General features: G+C 46.3%; 2 protein-coding genes across 3 annotated transcripts in view; one reads left to right on the top strand and one right to left on the bottom strand.

The window, feature by feature from the left end:
- Positions 1-7,392: 7,392 nt before the first annotated feature.
- On the bottom strand, positions 7,393-18,647 carry SLC25A20 (solute carrier family 25 member 20). Its single transcript, XM_054076899.1, has 9 exons — positions 18,278-18,647; positions 16,939-17,031; positions 14,894-15,021; positions 12,616-12,706; positions 11,535-11,652; positions 10,295-10,367; positions 9,622-9,731; positions 8,045-8,169; positions 7,393-7,539 (listed from the first exon to the last, which is right to left on the bottom strand). The coding sequence occupies exons 1-9, from the start codon at positions 18,380-18,382 to the stop codon at positions 7,477-7,479; spliced, it is 906 nt and encodes a 301-aa protein (XP_053932874.1). The 5' UTR covers positions 18,383-18,647; the 3' UTR covers positions 7,393-7,476.
- Positions 18,648-18,938: 291 nt separating this feature from the next.
- ARIH2 (ariadne RBR E3 ubiquitin protein ligase 2) overlaps positions 18,939-22,280 on the top strand; it is a 34,049-nt gene continuing 30,707 nt past the window's right edge. The window contains exon 1 of one of the 2 annotated variants that reach the window (XM_054076634.1): positions 18,939-19,067. The gene's annotated coding sequence lies outside the window, so the exon portion shown is untranslated. The remainder of the gene's footprint in view (positions 19,068-22,280) is intronic. The other variant, XM_054076635.1, reaches the window with a different exon arrangement.

Raw genomic sequence — 22,280 nt, 5'->3', positions numbered from 1 at the left:
GCTGGGTATTGCAGAGGCCAAAACCAGGAATGTGTCCAAAACTTGATCACTCAAAAACCGTGAGTCTGGAGCTCCTAAATGCAAAGGTGCAGATACCGTCTCCAGCCTAGTAAATCTGAGTGCACGGCGGTGGATGGGGAGCACCCTGGGGAGGTACGGCTGGGTGTTCTGTGCCTCCTGTTCCCCTGGCTGGGGCTCAGAGATTTATTTGGGCTGTGAGATCCTTGGTCTGATTACGGCAGTTCTTAGTGACACAGAGTGCTTCTATCTTTTCCAGAAAGAGGAATCTTAGGCAGAATAAATCCTAGTCACTGCCTGAGGGAGCGAGGTGGACATTTGCCTGCAGACCTCTTCTGCTCACCCCACACCTGGAGCCACAGCGCGGAATGAAGCAGGGAGGAGAGGGTGGCACAGATCTGTCCGTGGGAAGGGCTGCAAACAGCTCTGGCATCCCTAAACGTGCCTGTGCTGGCGAGCGGGACAGCTGTGTGCTGAAAAGGGGGAAACCCCATAAAATGTATCATCAGTACACGGCAGAACTTGTCCGCATCACAAGGAACTGCTCATCTCCGCAGAAACAGACATTTCGCATTAGCATCGTGTCACTGTGCCTCATCCACGGTGCCTCTGGCAGAAGCAGAACCACCTCCAGGCACCTCCCCAGCTCAGGAGAAATTGAGCTTTGCCATTCCAACACACCTTCTACTGGACGGAGGCAGAGGGGTGTGGGACATCCCAGCTTCCCCCATCTGGATCTGCTGGGGCAGCGGGCAAAGACAGAGATGGACAGGGCTGCCCATGGCGCTCTGTCCATGCACCTCCGCCTTCTCCGCAGCAGCAGATGCCAGCCCCTTTCCTGGCATCCTGGCAGAGCAGGTGGAGACCTTGCTCTGACCTCCGGCCCAGCGCAGCTTCAGGCTGGTTTCCTGAAGAAGCCTCTGCTGTTAGAGCCAGGGTTCAGCCACCCTGCAGAAGCTTGCTGTGTCTTGCAGCTAAGCACGCTTGCGACTGCTGGGAAATGGGTGGTCTGGCTGGGAGAACAGCGAGTTCCCTCCACTGAGTGATCTCTTGCCATCAACTGCCAGTTCCTGAACTTTGGCTCTGGCAGTAAACAGAGCAGATAATTGCCTGGCAGTGACTGATGGGGAGTCAAGGGTGAGAGGGGAGGCAGCGGGGGGGCTGGATGAGCAGCAGGATTATGTTTCAGAGGGAAGTATTTTTTTAGGATTTGTCTGTGCAGGCAGTCGGGAGCTTTTCTGAATCACATGGGCTTAGCCCGAGCAAGAGGACTTGTTGTAATTTTACACCTTTTAAGCATTTCAGCTGATCCTGCTGAAATCTGCATAGGGATTAAAGATAGGAAAGGACAGAGAATTGATTTCCTTGCCTTCAACCTACTGGGATAAACATTCAAGGCTAAAATGCAGTTTAAAATTTTTTGATGGCATGAGTGGAGGGAGGAAGGAGCAAGCAGCTGCCAGCAATAAATAACTATTAGGAAACAGTATTAGGAAATAGAACCAAGAAGAAATGTTGCTGCTAGGATATGCTTTCAGCTTTGGGGAATCCATAACCAGGCAACTCAAAATCTCCTTCTATATCCAGAGCTCGTGTGCTTCTTTCAGACCCAGAGAATGGTGCTGCTAGAGAAGCCTGAGCTCAGGTCTCTGATGAAGAGATCAGTTTGTTGCATGGATATACATTGCAGGCTTCCACTTCGCCGTGCTGAAGGCTGGCAACAGCGTCCTGCACTTCAGCAAATCTACATTCAAACTGTCATTGCGAAGGGAAGCAAAGCTTATCTATAGCCTACTGCTGTAAATATGGTACTGATCTTTATAGCCAGGCTTCCAGTAAGCCGGGGGAGAACCTATGCATTGTAAACCACTTAAACTGAACGTTCTGAGACTAAATTGAACCATCTGAATTCAGAGACATAAGTTAGTAAAAATCCTGTCCAAGCTCTACTAAGGTTTACATTTTTTACCAGGCTTGAGAAACACTTGAAAAACTAACACATTGAGGTAATGGAAAATTCCTCAGTTTTATACACAAATCTCCCTGAATTAGAAATGGTTTTCCATTTCAAGCATCCAGCATCAGGCAGACTATTTGCTCTCCTTCGCTGGGTGGCTTTCTCGGGGCAGGGTCTACTGGGCAGAAAGGCAATACACGGTGTAAACCAGGGTCAGGCAGTCAGCCCACCATCAGGAATGAGCACAGCCACACGCAGTTGGATCACCCCAAATGCATCTTGGAGAGTGGGGAAGAGGCAGGAATCCCAGCAATCCCTACAGCCCTGTCCCCTGGGAAGCCCCTAGCTGCAAGGCAGGCATCTCCCTGCTGTCTTCTGGGTCAGGAGCAAAAGTCCCCAGCAAACAGCTGCCAAAGCAGCTGGTCCTGTTTTCAAATGGGAACAGTTGAGCAGCATTACTGAAGCCCTTTGGTGCTCAGCACGCCCGATGGCAGCAGCGCAGTGCCACGAGGTACGTGGCTTCTCGCCACTGACTCAGCAAGCATTTTTGTCCATGGCCTGTACAAACAAGTGGCGCGGTCACACGTTATAGTTGGAAGTAAGATGTTGTGCAAGGAACCATCCCACACTGCACACATGAGGTGCATTCCTGCCCAAGGGCTGTAAACCACTAGAAGGGACTGTTCTGGCCATGGCGAAAGATCACTTGCTCAAGGACAGCTGGAGCAGGTTGGCCCAAGAGGCTGTGGAGTTCCTATCCTTGGAGGTATGAGAAAAATCAACTGGACACAGTCCTGGGCAACCTGCTTTAGTGGAGCCTACTTTGAGCAGAAGAGCTGGACTGGACCATCTCCAGAGATGCCTTCAAACCTCAACTTCTCTGTCGCTCTGTGAGCTATATAGTGGTGAAAGTCACTTTGCTCAGACTGTGCACAAGGCTGGTCTCTCTCCTGCAGGAACAGACTATTGACATAGAAGTCCTCTTCCCTAAGAGGCAGCAGATGGTAAGAACAAAGTGAAAATGAGAAACTGAACCGTTAGAGGCCAACGGGGCATGTGTAAAGCCAGGACTGGTGCTGTGTCCTAGTGTATGTTGTTACTGGGAAGGTACACGGCCAGCCCCTCGTCTTGCGTGCAGACCCCACAGAGCAGTCAGGCCTTCGCCCTTCATGTCACAGGAACAGCAGCCAAACTACCAAAGATCAGATCCGAGGTCTGTCTATTCTTCTGCCTGACAGTGGCCAGCAGCAGATGTTTAAGGAAAGAACACAAGAAATAAAGCCCTTGGTGTGGTGTCCCTAGCACCGTCTCCCAGTTCCCATCAACCTGCAATTCAGGAACTTCCTGTGCGAGACTTTGTAGTTGTGTCAGTTTTCAGTAGTTCTTGATGAACTGTTCTTCCATGATTTTTTTTTAAGCACTTTGCATTCTGTGGCAATGACCTGTACAGCTTAATTGTACACAACAGTTAAAAAGTATTTTTATTTTAAATATTGCTTGAGAACCTCACTGGACACACTGTATGTCCTGTACTCTGAGAAACATGAACAAAAGCACCCTTGTGACATTACTCACTATTTGTAAGATCTACCACACGATGTCCTTTCCAAACTGGAGAGTCTGTAGAAATCCTCCCACAGGCAGCTTCCTTTAATTAGTCAAGGTTGATCAAGACTGACTTGTCAGGGGTATTCCAAGGACCTTTCTGCCAATATAGCAATGCTGAGTGTACACAACAGCCACTTGCACACAACAGGCAAAGAAATACAAGCATGGAAGATTTGAAATGCAAGCATGGGAGATCTATGTATCAGGGATTACTTCTGGAATACTTCCAATCACCTTGAATCACCACTGGAAAAATCACTTGTATCAAAGCAGGATGGGCCAGGAAGATGTACAGCACAAGAATCCTGTGGACTCCGATGCTGACTTTGATATAGCAAAAATGTATGTTATCAGCACAAGGAGCATAGACAAATGTCATCGGTATCCTTTGCTGGAATGGAGACCCAGCTCACCAGCTGCTCCTGCTAACATGTATACGTGCTACCTGAATTCCCACAAGAAGCTGGGCAATTAGAAAAAAAAGTCTGAAAGCAAATCTGGGCTTCTGAAAGCAAAAGAATCCTCAGAAACTGCACCTGCGATAAAATCCCTCTCTCATTCTGAGGCTGCACACACCAGAGAACAAGGATTCCGCAAATTTTGTATTGCAGAATCTTGAGACACGTAAGCAGCTTTTTAAACATTTCCAGAGTGTCTGGGTTTCAGTTTCTGAACAAACAAGCAGATGTGTCTGATCGGCCCTCCCAAAGCTCCGCTCCTCCCAATGCTGCTGTTGGAAAGCAGCCTCTCATTCCCAATTGCCTTCCTTCGTACTCTACTCATCTAAAAGCACCATGCTAAGCAGCCAGGATTTTATCATGGAAAATGCAAAGCTCTGCAAAAAAGTTCAAAGTGGGGAGATTAAAATTAGGATAACTGAAATCGGAGAAAGGATCTGAAATGCTTTTAAAAAGTATGAGAAAGGATATTTGGGTTGCAGGGAGGTAGTTAAATACTTCAGTTCTTACTAGGAACTGTAGAGAGCATACGGAATTTCTCAGATTTCAGAGCAGATGCTGCTTACGGCCACAGTCAGGCAAACCTGAGCTGGTGACAGTGCAGCCAAGGTAAGAGCTGGAGCACCAAGAAAGAGGCCATCACAGCCTAAGAGAAGGCTCCTCGGTGCCCTAATGAAAGAGCGGTGCGCTTATCCTCAGCAACTGAATTCAGGGCATTACTAACCCCTGATTTGGTGTCCCAGAATTAGATGGTTTTTGCAGACCGCAGCACTCCAGACTCATAGGGCTGGGATAGGAGGGAGCACTAACCACAACCCACTGCTCGTCACTAAGCCTGAAGGATCACAGTCGTCTTCAGCAGGACAGATGAGGAGAAGAGAGTCCTGCCTTCCAGCTGTCTGTCTGTCCTGATGGAGACGCAAAACTTCTGCGGTCTGACTGGGAAAGCGGCAGCAGCCACAAACGGAGGCGGTGGCCGAGCAGCAGCAGCCGCGGTGCTGCCTTCCTTCCCTCTGACCTCGCCTTTAGACTCGCGGGTTTGTGTATCTCGACAGCCCCAGACAGCCATCTGCTGGGCAACTGCATCCTAAACCAGCCTGGAACGGCACTCCCAACCAACAGACTATGCTTCTGTTCTTAATAGCTTCCTGTGAGACCAGGAGCAAAACAGGAGGCACTATTTGGCAGAACAGCTGGAATAGGCAGTGTTAAGCATTAGTATCTGGAATTTGAAGACTGAAGATGCGCATCTGTCCCTCCCAAGACGTGTCAGTATTTTTGGAACATGTAAATAAAAGGGAAGAGGAAAAAAAAACCAGCTTTATAACACTTCTTAAAGCTTAAAGTTGCTTCAAGGTATTGGAGCCCCAGCACAGAGGTCAGAAAGGTGGCCACAGCAGCAAGGGGACCAAAGTGGTAGAACAGCATTTGGGGGTCAGGAAGCACAGAGCCATAAAAGCAGACCTGGTCCCCTTAAAACTAGACAGGATTTAGCCTCAGTAAACCTTGAGCTCTGTTTAAAAACATTTAAGAGGTTCATTAATTGCTTGCCTGAACCAGTATTAACTTAGTGTTCACGCTTTAGCATGTCATTCATCCATCACTGCAGTGACTTTGAGAAGGAAGAGCAGCAGCAGGTTATCAAGCAGTGAGGAACAGGGAAAGTTAGTGGTGAACACAGGGGCAGCTCCAAGCAACTGATTTTTTCCCACACCAGATGCTACCTCATTGGCTTCACCCCCTCCTCCCTGTAAAACACAAGACTCTGTGGACTCTGTAGAAGGCAAGTTCCCTTCTGGTACTTCCAAAGAATTGGGAAAGCAGGATTCAAGGCTTCTGCAGTACCATTGGGTGGAAGGAATTTAAGGCTGACCCTGCCTGCGGAAAGCCAAGGTGAAGATTGTTTCCTGATGGAAAAAGCCAACAGACCACACCAGACCCAGGCCAAATTCTCAGCCTCCTTTCCTGTGGGGCATCAGGACAGATGCTTACCTTCATCTCTCCTCTATCTGTGCCCAGGCCTCTCCCCAGAAAACATAAAATACTTTCCACAAGCAAGATATTATTTACCTTCTGGTTTTACAGCTAAAAAGCTGTGGCTGCAACACAGCACCTAACAGGACCTGTATGACAAACGTGTTGAATGCAGAACATTCTTTTCCACAGCTCGTCAGAAATCCAAAAGCTAACAGGCAAGGGGTTAACAAGGAAAGTCAGCACAGCACAACTTTTTTCCCCAATAACAACTCAGAATGAAGAATCGGAAAAAGCTTTTGCAAAACTAACCATGCACGTCCATGCAAAAGGTAAATGAACTGAAGCACACATTCTAGCCAAGCGGCAGCTAGGTTTATTGAGTTCCAATAGCATGGCATCAAACACAAAAGAAATTAAAAGCTTCATTTTGTTTCCTAGCAGTAAGCATTTCTCAAGTGAAAATGTGATTGTTAATAATACTAAGAGAAAACCAAGGAACAGTAGCAAGAATAAAGTTAGACAGGACTGCAGAGCCAGTGTCCCCTTCACATATCCCTTTCGTGTCAAAGAAATTGAGTTGTTGGAAGCCTGGTTAAATCTTCTCAGGTGACGGATTGAATCCCAAGACACAGCATTTGAGGAATCAAATATTGTGAATTGCCAGAAACCAAGCTATACTTTTGAAATCACAGTTGGGATGTTTCCAGGGGGACATTACGGGATTCCAAAGAAAAGTTCAGGTTAAACAAACACATTTCCCCACTGGCTGCCTCAGTAAAGCTCAGTACAGTGAGCAGAATTCATCTTTTCTTCTAGTACCACAGACAAGACCAGTGTGCAAGATCTGATGTGGTATCTGTAACACCTCGCAACCCACTGAAACGGAGCTCTGGCCTCCCCTGCTTAGTTCTGCATTTGCTGCATTACATGTATTTAAGATTAAAACCACTGTCAACATAGAAACAGCCACAACTGAAAAACTGCAAGAAATGCAAATGCTATCTGACACTGCTTGCAGAACCAGCATGTGCAGCTACTAACTCACGCCCCGAGAGTTAAGTACACACTGCCAAGCAATTCTTTCAAGGAAGTTTTTCAGCATTATTAGCTACATGTTTCTTTAGTAAATAAAGAATTACACTTTAAGAAGTGTCCTCTACTTCCATGAGGAAGTACTTAAGGTAGTGTGTGTGACAGTTGTCTGTTAGCAGCATTACAGCTGTGCTACATTGGCTCAGAAGGCAGGTGCATCACCTCTAACTCCTCATCAACTCTGTTTCAGAGTTACGGCTTACATTCCTGAACGGCACATAGCACCACCTAAAGAACGTGAGGAAGGCAAAAAGGTACTAGGCAAGCAATCAGTCCTGAAAACTCAAGTGATCATTCATTTATTCCTTTGAGGCAGACTTGCACTCCATTCCTTCTCCTCTCTGATTTCCAAAGACTTCCTAGTCTTCACAGACCTGGTGCAATCCAGTTAAGGAACTTCATAGCAACTTCAAACCCAAGAAAACACGCCTGGAAAAGAGAGAACAGGGAGAACAAATAAGGATTTGAGCAATCTATTCCAAACAAGGTTTTTGAAATGCAGCAATGTAAACAACTGATGTAGCTGAAGTGGAAGGAGGAAGAGAACAAAAAAAGGTCTTGGACCAATAGCAGGAATTCTACTATACCCCTCCACACAAAGGCAGAATTTCTGTTAGAGTCACTATTTATTGAAGGGGAAGACAGTCCAAACTTAGCTACCCATTTCTGTCTTCTGCTGGTGGCAAGAAACACTGTCAGAAAGAGTCAACAATGGGCTTTCACATAAAGCTTTGAAGGAAGGTTTACTTGGTGCTTCCCTAGATTGAAGTACGTTTTTAGAACCTGGATACCAACAGCCAAAAGTACCTGCAGTGACAAGAATCTCACTGAAATGGTACAACAGTAAGCAGGCAGTTGCCTCCTCTAAAGACTGCAGAAGTTCACTGTGAGTGGCCAGGTCCCCCAAACTCATCTGGAACCACAATTTACTTACCGCGTTAGCGGGAAATGCCCTGATCATGACAGCTGTGAAGCCCTTATAGAGAGATGCAACTCCTTCCTCTCTGATAAGTTCTCTCAGCACATCTCTAAAGCCATTTGGGTATTTTCCTGGAGGAGCTGAAAGGGATACAAAACACATTAGCTAAGACACATGACAGTCACAAATGCTGGAGAATGTGGTGTATGTAACAGCTCGGGATTTTCAACAGGTTCATAGTCCTATACCACCTAGGTGATACCAGAATGCAAGCATTGCTGAAGTGACGTGAAAACATATGCTTGGGAAAATTATCTCTCTCAGTCAAAAGGCAGTAAACAAAAAAGGCACCATACTGTGGACTCGGTAAACAGAAGGTAAGTCCTCATCAGCCCCACGAAGCATTTACCTAGTCAAGTCACTGGGGGGCAGGGAAGAAAGGAGAAAAATTTTGTCAGGGTTGGATGTCTGAGCTGTTACTTGTGCTGCTGCTCACAGCTTTTCCAAGAGCTGCAATTAGGAAATAGGAAGGTCAGATATAAAGATCGATGAAGTCTGAAAATTGATAAAGTCAGAAAATGATCCTATCACATGCCCAGCCAAGAATAGCAATAAACTTCTAGTGAAAAGCACAGGCTGTTTTAATGCTGATGTCACACAGATTTGCTGAGGTGTTTTTAAAAAGTTACTTTACTCAAAGAACAACTTCTTCCTTTTGACCTTCTCTGGAAAGTACTGCCTCTGCCAGCCCTTTGAACAAGAACTCCACAAACCAACCCGGTTGAAAAGAACCACCATTAACGCACATCATCTGCACAGTAGCATTGGGGATTGGCTCAGTGGAATAAGGGTGCAAAGATATAATACATTTCACACTCAGCCCTCAAACTACTACAGCAGCCATTCTTCAGATGAAAAGAAAATAAGTTTCCTGCACTAGACTACCATAATCCGTGACTCAAGAAAAAAAGGTCACTGTCCAGTGAGGAGCCAAGTCCGCAGACAGTGACTGCAAGGAACCTTAACAAAAACATCCATTGACTGGGACTCCCAGAGAAACCAATGAAAAGCCTGTCAGACTTCACTGAAGTGCAAGGCCTGGAGACATCCTCACTATAACCAGGCCAGAGACACTGAAGAGCAAAGCCGCCAGTCTAAAAGCAATGTTCTCGGCAAGACGTGCTCAGTTACTATATATTTCAGACAGCACAGACTACAATTTATACAACTGTGTCTGAAGTGAAATAACAGAACCTCTCAAAGAATCACATTTGTATTAAAACAGCGATGAAGAGCTGTTCTGTTATTATGACTTCTATGCTTAGGCTTCAAAACATGCATCTGAAATTGAGATCATTATGTTAGCAGGGAGGCTGAAACAGAGAAGCACGGCCTGATTTGCCAAAAATTTGTGAGGAAACCAATTAAAAAGCTAGGAACACACTTTGTTTTTTCACATACTTGTCTCAAGCAGTGCTCAAGACATGCTTTCTCCCTGCTGCCATGCTCAGGTGGCATCCCCCCTCGGTGCCCAGCCCATTCCCAGGAGCACTGCACTGAGTGTGGCCGTAACAAGCTGGAATGCAACTCACCAGTCTGGAAACGGGATTTCAGCACATCTGGTGGAATGGCAACTGCCCAGTTGAAGATCCCAGCCAGGCCTCCAGCAAAGAGGATCCTAGGCACGCTGAGGTCACTCACACTGCAGCAGGGTTGGGGTGGGAGGAAAAGAAAGAAAAATAGAAGTAAAAAGTAAAAACTCATCTGTTTTGACTAAGGTGACAACCAAAGAGGCAGCCTGAGTGACAGCTAAGAAGGCTGCACAAGGCTGCAGATGCAGAGTGCAGTATCTGAGCAAGAATCGGAGCCCTGCTGGCAAAATGTACTAACTCCACCCTAAAGGTTCAGATCTTTTCATTCAGCAGCAAACACACAAATGCTCCAAGGAAGAGAAAAAAAAAACCAAACAAACAGAAAGCCCCAAAAACAACCTCCCGCCCAGCTCTTGGTGCACACACAAGGGTAAAAGTGAAGAGACCTTTAAGTATCCCTTACTTGGCTAAGACCCAAGGCAAGGATCTGAGAGGAATTCGAATATTATTTGCATTGTCAGTTAACGCCAGAACAACACAGCACGACTCAAGAAGAGTGATTTTTTTTTTAAAGTTTGTTTTGATGTTGCCGCTTTAATCTCTTCGTAACTGGGGAGATGAATCGGGAGTGTCCGGGAAGTCCAGAAAATGATGACTGTGAGATTTCACTAACCTCTTTCCCTCAGGGGTCAGAACATTCTTCAGCCATTCGTACGTCATGAAGTACATTCCACTGGCTGGGACATCTAGTGGGTAAACAACAAAGACTGTGAGTAGTGGGGAATAAGAGGCACAGCAGCCCCAGGCCAGCTTAGCAACACCACTAAGTACATCCAGATTCCTTTTCTGAACCTCCTCTACAAACAACATCTTCTGTTGCTCTAGACAGAGAAGCATGAACTTTCCCAGGGAGAGCAAGTGTTAAAAGCAAGATCTGGGAAAATATCTGTTCTCAAGCACTTCTATTACCAGCCTTTCCGATCAGACTGTAACTTGCTTGCTGTCCGCTAAGCTAACGAAGAGACAGCTCCAAGCTTTCTTAACTACTGCATAGCAGATCAGAGCAGCTCAGGAACTTCAAGAGTTCTGCACACTATTTGTTCTAATGATCCCGTTTTGGGTTTTGTTTTGTTGTGTTTGGTTTTTTTTTTTTTTGGTATTCTCACAGCCCATTCTTAGCTCATGCCTCAACTGAAGAACAAGCCTCTGGCTGGGGACACTGCTAGAGTTACATTGCTAGCTCCTATACTAATATGAGAAGCAGAGGACAAAAGAAATCCCTAAACTGAGATATAAAAACACAGAAATTTCAGCTTGTGGTTGGAAAACATCCCCTCAGTACAGGGAACAACCTAATGCTTTTCAAAGCAGAAATTAATGAAACACATAAAGCATTCAGTGTCTGGCACAATTTGTTGTTGTTGTGAGAAGGGTTTATGGCATCCCAGTCCAAAATAACCCACACTCAAGTGGGTAGAAAGCTTAAAAGATGCAATTGCATCTTTTAACGTGGTCAGCGTTACACAGCAAGTGTCACACGCACTTTCTTTCCTTTTCCAAGGAAGGAAGGGAAAAAAAAAGACAAGGAAAAAAAGCCCATTTTGTATTTTTCTTTTCACTTTGTTCTCTTTGCTCCTCTCCTGAAGTCTCTCATTCCTCTTGGCTTCTCAGATCTTAATTACTTCCAATATCCCTCTGATCCTTGTCATCTAATCTCTTCCTCCCTCACTGAGAATCTCATTTTTATTTCTCAGTCCCTTTGAGGCATGGGAGTAACTGCAGACTGCAAAAAAAAAGGGTGACACAGCATCTCCAGTTGGCTAAACAGACAGTGAGATCTATGATACTATGTCAGTCTCCTTATCCTAAACTATCCCATGCAGAAGAAGCATCAGAACATCTCCATCAGTTACCTCTCATGAGGGTGAGCACTGTCCCCTTGTACACGCCACGAATCCCAGCCTCGCGATACAGCTGTTTTGCACAGTCCAAAGAGCCACTGTATTTAGTTTCACCTGTAGCTGCCTGGATCTGAAGGATTAAAGTGACAGCATCTGACTAGTGAAGGTTTCTGGCTAGTGAACAATAATTCAGCCATTAGTCAGAAAGCCACGTGCATGTTTCCAGAGAGGAAAGAGCACATACTCGTTCCATAGGCACTTCTGCATAAGAAGCATCTGCATCACCTCCTCAAACAGCGCTCTCCCATTCAAGTTGACACTATGTTTACTGCTCCATGCAGTGGCTGGATTCTCCTTTATTTTTCCACAGCATAAGTTTAAAACAACTGACGTCAATTATGTAATTTTATACTCGCACAGACAAAAAGTAGCCTTCAAATAGTTCACTGAAATTTAAACAATTTGTATGTGTATAAAAGCTTCCATGATAATATCACATCTATCGGAACTAACATGTGACCAACCGTCACCATACTAACAGAGTTCAACAGAGTCTAGAATAAGGAAAGCTTCTTCTAAAGATGGTATTTTCACCTGTTCAGGTTTACAGTTTCCAACAGTACTTTAAAAACCTGGAGGAGGTGTGGAGTTAGCACTCACCCAAACACTGGAAAACTATTTCATGTATTTGAAATGCATTCCTCAGTTACACACTGGGAATCTCCCAAGGTAGCAGAAAATTTCACAAGAGTCTTGTGATCTCATAGTTTTGTGGTTTTTAGAAAAAGTTTCCCTCTGGAAAACTGGACTTTTCTGTACTGTAAGGTAGACTGAGGCATCCACTGATGCCTCATATCATGCCACACAGTATAAGGCTTGTGGTCTTAAAAAAACAGAGCAATGAATGCCGTATGCACTTATACTGTCACAGTGAGTTTGTATAATGCTTCTTTGTGATAGTTGCATTAAGTGACAGTTGTCTCAGTCCTGTCAAAAAACAGAACAGAGCAAATACACTAACCGAAGAAATTTTGGGTATGGAGAGACAAACCCCCTAAAATTAAATTCCCATCAGTGCCACCCAATTCCTTACCTGTAAAAGGCACTTGATTCTCTCGCCTGGAGCCATGATTGCTGTTGTGAACACTCCCGACAACATGCCAGCAGCAAAGAGCTGAGGATATCTGCGATGAAGAAACAGAAGAGACCTTAACACAACACAGGACATAGGAAACGATGGGCAGAAACACCCCGGGATTGCCAGAGTATGCTGTTCCACACAACACTGGCGGTGGAACTAGAAATGCATCCACTGCTTTTGATCAGCACAGAAGTGCCTCATCAATGCATAATTAGAGCTAAATGTTTAAGATCTCTAGGATTCAAAGCCCTGGTTCCCACAGTAACCATAACTCAGCTCTTCACATCCATTGTATTTGCCTTGTACTTGCACTTGCATTTTTTGCTTCAGCACTCCCCACTGATTTTTATGCTCAACAGTCTTTTTCTCTTCCAGTCTCCCATACCCTTCTCTTCCAGTCTCCCATACCCTTCTCCATGACCTCAGCTTCCACGTATATTCCTGCTTGTGCAGCCAGGAGCATTCCTTCTGTAACCTTACAGTCCTTAACTCCTTTAGCCTTTGCCATCGTCAAGTCTGCCCTACCAATGTGCCATCAGCCCACATATTCTGCATGTACTGTTATTTGGCAAAGTCTCCATGTCAGAAATCCCTTTAACAGATGAGTTTCGTCATCACCAACTTATTTTTACATCCAACATCCTGCTACATTCTCTAGTAAGACAAGCTAATATCTTAATTTAAATAATTTTCATATCTCCCACTTCTCTCCACTTGCCCAAGAGATGGCATTCTAGTCAGCTTTTCCAGTTCTAACGCCTTTCTTTACCTTTAAGTTTCCATTAATCATCCAGACCATTCAGACCTCCCTCACCAGTCCACATGCAGCTTCTGCTCAAATGAGTCTTTGAGTTTTCTAACTCACCTTGGGATTATTCAGCTCTGGAAAAGATAAACAAGCCCCTCAGATTTCTTCCTATCTCCTTCCTTCCAAAACTTCCCATTAAAATCAGCCTAGGGAACCACTGCCATCGTGCCTGCCTTCAGACTCATAAATATTATGCTAAGAGTCTGACCTTTCTTTTCAGGCCTCACATCCCAAGTGCACTGTATCTTACCATGTAAGGTCTGCACCTACAATACAGCACAGTTGGGAACAATTTTTCTTCTCTCCCACAGCTCTGCTTTAGAGAAGCTCCACATAAAAAACTATGCTGCCCTTCTCCAGTTTGCTCCTTAGAACTTCCCTTAGGAATAACGTGTATAAAACACAAGTCAATGAGATGAAAAGGCTAGTGGAAATAAGCCCACAGCTTATTTATTCCTTGCATTCTCCATTCCTTATTGTTCCCCTGATCTTAACCTTCAGCATTGTCTGCAGAAGGACGCTTCTGTGGTTAACCAGAGCATAGTCAGCAGTGGTCTGGCATCTTGGCACTGCCTCCCTCTAAGCAACCGGAGCAGAGGGAGCTCACTCTGTGTCACAGCAAGGACTGGTGCCGTACAGTCAGGTGCACTCACCCCACCTGGCAGCCCCTACTCAGGCTCCAACAGAAACCTCACCTCCCCACCCACCATGCCTGGCTCAACACAAAGGACTCTTCCTTTCTGACAGAGCTCCTATGCATGGCACAAATAACAGAATAAAATGCTGCTAAGCTACAGTTCTGTTCCTGTACAGGTGTAAGTCACAACCCAGCAAAGAAGTTAAGGCAGTACTTTATTGGGGAGGGGGCTTTCTTCATGCATAAGTCAGCTTGGAGAAAGACACATAAAGCTTTCCTAGCTTCCCACCTCTTTTCCAGGAGGTCAGATGTGCCTGAGAGGAGGGGTGCTCATTAACACCACCTTTTGGAAAGCAATAAGACATCTCTATTGTTATTATCATATCCTAATATAAGGACACAGCAAGAGTCACACCAACAGGGAAAACATAACCAGGAATGAGAATGTTGTCAAGACTGCTTGACCAAGAATTTATTTCTCTTCTGTTAACAGCGAGGCTGTTGGCAGGCAATCATTATATAACTCGCACTGTATTCATCTCAAATGGAATTGTTCTTTAATGGCTCTTTCTTGCGTAGAAAGGGAATTGCATAGCACCTGCCCACACGCTGTCTGTTTTTAGCCTGTGCTATCACTCCCACGCTTCCAGAATTGTTAAAACACGAGTGTTTTATTTTTTAGAAGTATATTTATAACCTAGGAGAAGAGACAAGTTTACACCACAACAAAATGTGCGACAACAGAGGGTGCCTTTCCCAAGTGTCTGATTAACTCGGAAACTCACGTCAAAACATCATCAGGCTTTCTCTGTTGGAGTCTTTTTCCCAAGCCAAATCCAAAGAAGCACACAGCAAACATGGGTGTCACTCCAATAATAGGAGCTGCCATTCCTCTATATAAGCCTCGGACTCCCTGCAAGAAATGCAATCACAAGAATTACTTTGTTTTGCATAGACTTTGCACACATTTCAACTTATTAAGAAGCAAAAGGCTACAATACAGGCAGTATCAGTCAGACAGTTAAATTAATCAGAGGAGTAATGGGGTCTATTGCTCATTTGCGATTGTATGTGTCTAGCTGTGGCTCAGGGCCTGTCGCAGAGGGAAGCTATCCTTCCTAGAAAACACTGGTACCACTTACACCCTTCTTTTCCAATACTGTTCATCCAGTACTTGCATCTCAAGTATGAAGAAGTTAAGGTAAAAGCCACCTGAATAATAGTTCCAATAGATTATTTAAAAAGCCTTCTCTCTCAGATACACACAAAAATGCACATGTGCTTTACTAATATGTCATCAAAGGCAGCAGTGTGAAATCTTGACACTAAGCCCAAGAAAACTGAACCAAATACATACTCTTTAGGTAAAGTAAGAGCAAGGGGGACTAACTCAAACTACTTCACTCCTCACATGAACTCAAATTGAAATGCGTTCAGGAGCAAATTATTTCTTCTTTCCTCCCCTAGCTCAAAACTTTACGTTCCTGATCTTTCCCTTCATCAGACAACACACATGGAAAAATTCTAATGCAGACCCCAGCAGTAATATTTATTTCATTTATCTTGCTTTTGAACTGAACGTTTTCTAATAAAAAGGAGAGTTATCTTTCTAGATAAAGCCCAGAAGTACAAATTAAATATTTTCTGGACTCTCTGCCCACTCCCTCCCCTCCCAATAAATCAGTCTATTCTAGTATGCGTCTGTACGCTTACAGGCACAACTGACTCTAATGAAATGGTATCTGGCTGACAAAGATCAGACACTCCTGCTCAATCTTCCCGTGAGCAGCAGGAAACAAAAGGCCTTGGCAAAGAGGTTTAATAGCTTTTCTTGTAGAAACTGATGAGTATTGAGTAGGAGTAGAGAGGCAGCATTGCTTTTGAACTTCACAGCACAAGGCTATTATTATGGTTTGGCTCTGACGTCCGTGCTTCAGCAGGGGTGTTAAAAAACCACAAGTGATTCAAAGCTAGCAAAGCCTTTCAGCACTTTGTGGGTGAGACCAGGAAAGCAAGATTTACTTTGGTTACACAACAAGCTGTTAATACCATCATGAAATTAGATTTCAGATATGAGACAGATCTTTCATTTAACAGAGAGTGACTTAACAAGATCCAGTGGGTAGAAGTTAGACTTCAAACTAGTAAACAAACCGCTTGTGTTTACAGCCTTTGTTTCCAAATGGTAAATAGCTGCTGGGGAAACTTACAAAGCAGAAAAATGGATTCTATGTCACTTAGTCTTTAAACAAAGGCTGCGTGCCTTTCTAAAAAGAAAACAAACTATAGTTCAGTCACAGGAGTGAAAACCAGTGTCCACCTTCTGAAGGAAAGGGAACAAAACCACTATAACTGACCCCCTGTTCTCAAAAAAAAACCCCAAATCTATTAATTCAAGCTAATGCTTGTCTGCCTTCTCATAGATGGCACAATACATTACAGAAGAAAGTAGAAGTACTGCTTCTATCAACAAAAATCATTGCCTATTTTAGGATTTCCAGAGACAACTCCAAATACCACTGGCTACAACAAAGCCAGCAAACAACTGCCAGCATTCACTCCAGTCTATAACTTCAGATATTAATAGCAGGATATTTTGAAACAAAAGTATTTCTTCACGAAACAAAGAGAGGTGCACCTGGAACACATGGATGCTAAGTATTCCTCAAGTTTTGTAATCCGATAAAGAATTTTAGTTAGAATCAATTCAATCAATAACCAAAGATTGTAGTCTCCAAGGGACAACATTCCCACATGATTCCATTCCTGCGACGTACAGGAACAACTGATATTTTTGGCAGGCATTGCAGATGACTGGCTAACACAGTACCTCTCCGACAAGAGTCTTTCTGAAGCAGTCAAAGGTCCCAGAATAGAGTGGAGGCTGACCAGGCTGCGGCTTGGGCTGGGTTTGCAGTCTGACCTAGTAAGACAGAAGAGGAAAACAGTATTTTATTAACTATTACTGTATCAGCTTTGATTTAGTGCACACCTCTATTTGACTGTTACAGAGTAAGTTACGTGACTGGTCTTTGGTAGGGAAATTAACAGCCACTTGAGGGAGAGAAGAGATTGAATTTTAATGTATTTAACAGGGTGTGAAGGGACAGGACAAGAGCAGACGGATTTAAGCTGAAAGATGGGAAATTCAGGTTAGATCTTAAAAAGAAGCTTTTTCCATTGAGGGTGGGTAGGCCCTGGAACAGGCTGCCCAGAGAATTGGTGGCTGTCCCATCCTGGAGGTGTTCAAGATCAGGTTGGATGGGGTTTAGAGCAACCAGGTCCAGTGGGTTATGTCCCTGCCCATAGCAGGGGGTGGAACTGAATGGGCTTTGAGGTCAATCTTTACCATTCTATGATTCTATGAATGCATTTAACTAATTAATGGGCTGGAGAACAAGTCTTACGAGGAGCGGCTGAGAGAGCTGGGGTTGTTTAGCCTGGAGAAGGGGAGACTGAGGGGAGACCTTATTGCTCTCTACAACTACCTGAAAGGAGGTTTCAGAGAGGAGGGTGCTGGGCTCTTCTCCCAAGTGACAGAGGACAGGACAAGAGGGAATGGCCTCAAGATGCATTACGGGAGGTTCAGACTCAACATCAGGAAAAATTTTTCAGACAGGGTCATTGGGCACTGGCAGAGGCTGCCCAGGGATCGGGTTGGGTCACCATCCCTGGAGGTATTTAAAAGATGGGTAGGGACATGGTTTAGTGACAGATAGGAATGGTTGGACTCCATGATCTAAGAGGTCTTTTCCAACTTAATGATTCTAGGATAACTAATTACTAGGACAGCGTCTGGATGACGATCCTGCCTGAGCACTGGTGCGTCCCTCACACTAACGCCCAGCTCCCTCCCACACTGTGCGACTGTGCCCTCCCGCAGGGTGCCTCCTGCCCTCCCTGTGGCCCCGGGATGCTGTGCCCGCCCCGAGGCTGGCGGCAGAGGCCCAGGCTCCCGTTCTTCGCCGCGGCACTGATGCACTTCGTCAATTGACTCCCCAGCGTCCGCGGAAAGACCGCCCCGCCGCCAGGGGGCGCGCGCCACAGCCCGGACCGCGCGCGGTGCACGCCGGGAAATGTAGTCTTTCTCCCCCCAAAGCCACCGGGAAGCGTAGTCTACGCGCCCCACAGGGCGCATTGGTGCCGCCACCTCCCCACCGCCCCCTCACCTTGATGGTGTCCAGCGGGTGCCCCACAAAGACGAGGCAGACGCCCCCGAAACCGCCGGCGAAGAAGTTCTTGATGGGGCTGATGGGTTGCGGCTGCTCCGCCATGGCGGCAGAGGGAAGCGCCGGTACGAGGCTCTGCGTCCCCGCCGAAACAGTGCCACCCCCTCCGCCCCGCGACCTTTACCCCACAGCGGGGCCGCACGGCACGCCGGGACGCGGCGGGCGCGGGGCGGGACGGGACAGCGGCCCCTGGCGCTAAGGGCCCTTCCGCGCCGGGCGCCGCCATCGGGCGAGGCCTCCGAGGGGCCGGGCCGAGCCCAGCCCACCCGGCTGTTCCGGCAGCGGCCGCTCCTCCCCCCGGCCCCGCGCAGCAGTCTGGCTGTTCCGCCCCCGGCCGCTCCCGCCTCCTACCCGGCGCAGCTACCGGCTGTTCCGCCCCGGGTCTCTCCCCCCACTGATCCGTGTGTTCCCCCCCTCGCCCGCTCCCCACCCGGCCCGGTGGTCCGGCTGTTCCCCGCCCCCGGCCTCTCCTCCCCCCGGCCCAGTGCAGCGGTTCTGCTCTTCCCACCCCAACTGTTCTCCCCCGCCTAGTCGGACACTGGTTCGGCCGCTCCCCCCGGCCCAGCACAGTGGTTCGGTCCGGCCCGGCCCAGCCCGGCGGCGGCTCCGGTCCCGCCCGACGGAAGTGACGTCAGGCGGAGGCCGGTGCTTCCGGCGCACGGGCAGTGGTGGCCCGGCAGGAGGAGCCCGGGGCGCCGCTCCCTGCCTCCCCCGCGCTCCGCGGCGCCCGGTGAGTGCAGGGGCGAGGGGAAGCGGTGGGGGCTCCTGGGTGAGGCCTGTGCCGTGGTGGGAGCAGCTGGGGGGGCCGGTGGGCTCCGCTACCGCCGCCCGCCGGGCCCGCGTCCCGCAGTGGGGAAGTAGCGGGGGCCCGGGGCGGGGCGAGCCCGGCGGGAGAGACGCGGCGCTGCTTCTCCCGAACTTCTGCCCGCTCAGCGCTTCGCCCTGGAGCTGGTGCTGCCGTGGGGCTGCCCCGGGGAGAAGCTGCAGCCCCGGAGCTCTCTGGCCGGTACCGGTATGGGCTGCGAGTGGGCACTGCTGGGGCTCCCTCCTCGACCCACCGCCATTCAGGCTCTTCCCCTGCAGCTGTCTTCTCTCCCCTGTTTTCCTGGGCTTTCTTCCCACAAGGATGCGGTGCCTGGGGGTGTGGGACAGGCGCAGGATTTTTAGTCTTGCATGCGTTGCAAAAGCCAAGGGCTTGGTGGGATTTAAATGGACCGGGTACCTCTCTGCCCAAGCCCGGAGTTACCGTGGAAGGAAGACTTGCATAGGTATGGGTCAAGTAACTTGTTAAAAGTGATGGTGGATCAGAAAGTACAGGAATGAAATGAATTAGATGAGTTGAGAAGAACAAGGCAGTCGTGGTAGCCTGAACAAAGACTGGAAAGTGGGAGGAGAGTGTGCAGATTCACGGGGGATGTGCGATATGGCTGCAAGGAGGTCCCTGCAGAGTCATCTGTGGTGAAAAGGATGGGGAATGTTCTATTTTCTCACTTTTGGGATGACAAAATCTTATCAAAAAATAGTGGAGGGAGAAGTGGCAAGGTCTGCATACTGAGTGTGAAGAAGCAGTTGAGGATGATCCATGGATTACAGGTTTGAGTGACACAGACAACGATGCGATTAACATTGATAGCCAGGGTGGAGGTGAGGTTGTAGATGGCTTCAGAGAAAAAAGAATCAGGCCGTTTAAAGTTTGCATGGAGAAGTAGTTCAGGAGGCAGACTTGACTTAGACTTTCTTTATTATGGTGTTATCAGTAAAGAGGTGAGAGAGGAAAAAGCTCTGTCAAATGGCTGTGAAGTATCAACAGAAAAAGTAGAAGAGGAGTGTCCTTCAAAAGACTTATTGAAGAAATCCCACAGAGAGCAAGAAATCAGAAAAGAATGATGTAGTGGGACAAGATACGAGGCAGCAGAGCATAAGGGAGGGGTGTTCTTATGAGCTCCTGCAAGGAGGCTGGAGGAAGAGAGATTAAATTGTATCTGTGTGAGTGAAGATGAAGGAGTATCTTGGATGAAGGCGGTAAAGAAGGGCCTCATCCTCTCTTCTGTAGGAAAATGATCTAAGTATGGTTTAAAAATTTATAATCTGATTTGGGGGATTATGGTAATTATTTAAATACCGATTGGAGGGGTTTTACCCGCGTTTTTGAGCTTAACATCTTTATTGTCTTAAAAACTAGTGTTACCAGGTATTAGCTATGTTCTATCTTACACTGAGCATTAGGTGAGGTGAGTTCTGTTTCTCATTTTCCTAGTACTTTGCTTTGCATTATCCCCAGAGTTTGTGCCTTCGTTTTCCTCTCCCATTCACGCATGTCTGATGTGTAGTTATGCTGAAAGTGAGCTTTTTCTGAGAACCTTGTCATGAGAGTCTCAGTAGTCAAGTCTGCAGGCTGTTTGCTACTTGATATATCCAATTGCAGAGAGTTCCTCTGTTTGTTCAAGCGTGTTAGTGGCACAGAGAAACATCTCTGCACTGTTCTGAGCTTCCTCCTCAGCACCTGGAGGTAACTGCTGAGGTACAGACTAGGCCCATTATTCTATGTGGATATCTAAAAACCCATCATTGCTTGGATGGGGCTCACTCTACATAGACACAGCAAATGGGCTCAGTGTTTGGGTTTTTTCCCCCTGTCTCTGGAGTGTGGGATGATCTGTCTGAGTTTGAGAAGTTTCCTGACTGGTGAAGCTTGCTTGGGCTTTGTGATGCTCTGAGGTTGGCTGAACAAAGTAGTTGCGCGCTGGGCTATTGATATCTCTGTAGGAATGCTCACGATGGTTTTAGGTTCTCAAATAAGTTATTCCTTTAATGTAAGGCTTGACAGGTAAGGATCCGTTACTACTTTTATTCGAGAACTTGGTATCAGTACAGAACTGATTCATTAAGCAGGGTAGAGGGAGGAATGGACAAATATAGGTTTGGCTTGTGTCTGTCACATCAGGTTTCACATCTGTCTCCTTCCAATATGGAGAGGCAGTGCCTCTGTTCCACCAGAGTTCTATGGGAAGCAAAGCTGTAAGATATTTGTGTGCTCCTGTGTGGATAGCTAAGAAATCAAGAGGCAAATGAAAGGAATGGGTACCAGAATTCAGGGGATAATATAATTAGTTCCTAGCCTTCGTCCTCTCTTACTGGAGGTTTGGATTTGCAGGAATAGCTGCAGCTCTTCAAATTAATTATACATCACATCTCTTCCTGGTTTCTCTGTACTGCCTGGTCAGGTTATTAGAAACAGAAAACAAGCAACTTGAGGAAGAATAATGAAAATTTATGGTTGAGATTTCCTGTGCTCTGAAGTCAGGATTTTCAAAGCTTCATATGTTTTCCCCAGCAGCTATAAAATGTGATACTGTGGGAATATATTTCAGTAACAGAGCTAACAACATAGTGATGCAAAATGCAAACGTGTGAGAAAGCCAGGACTCGCTACTTGTGGAGAAGACAGTTTAGATTTTGTGTATGTTTTTTATATGTAAAATTTGGTTGCAGCGTTAAGTCTTTTGTATTTAATACATTCTCTCTTGAAACTAAATTATTTTGTTAAATGAAAATGTGTGACTAAATATGAGATGACCATAACTCAGGGTTGATACGTGCTCTACTGCTGAACCTCTTAGAACTTGCATTCATGATGGTTTAGTTATTCAAGCAAAAGCTTTGTAGTTCCAATTAGTAAAGTCAAATATGTGACTTTGCCCATACCAGTGCAAATCTAAAAAAAAAAAAAAGATAAATATATGCTGTTCTGATTCTTCTGGAATAGCAGCTGTGAACACCCAAGCATAAATTTCTACATTCAGAAGGTAATAAGTGTATATGGAGAAGGTAATACAATGTGAGAATTTCTTTTATTCTTCCCTCAGATGTAAGGGCCAAGCCACATCACATCCAGCAGAACTTCCTTGAAGGGATTAACTAATTTCACCGTTTCTTTTGGGTT

The sequence above is a fragment of the Cuculus canorus genome, chromosome 11, assembly GCF_017976375.1.
Source record: "Cuculus canorus isolate bCucCan1 chromosome 11, bCucCan1.pri, whole genome shotgun sequence".
Taxonomy (NCBI): Eukaryota; Metazoa; Chordata; class Aves; order Cuculiformes; family Cuculidae; genus Cuculus; species Cuculus canorus.
The sequence above is the reverse complement of the archived record's forward strand: the minus strand, read 5'-3'. Positions and strand labels throughout refer to the sequence as shown.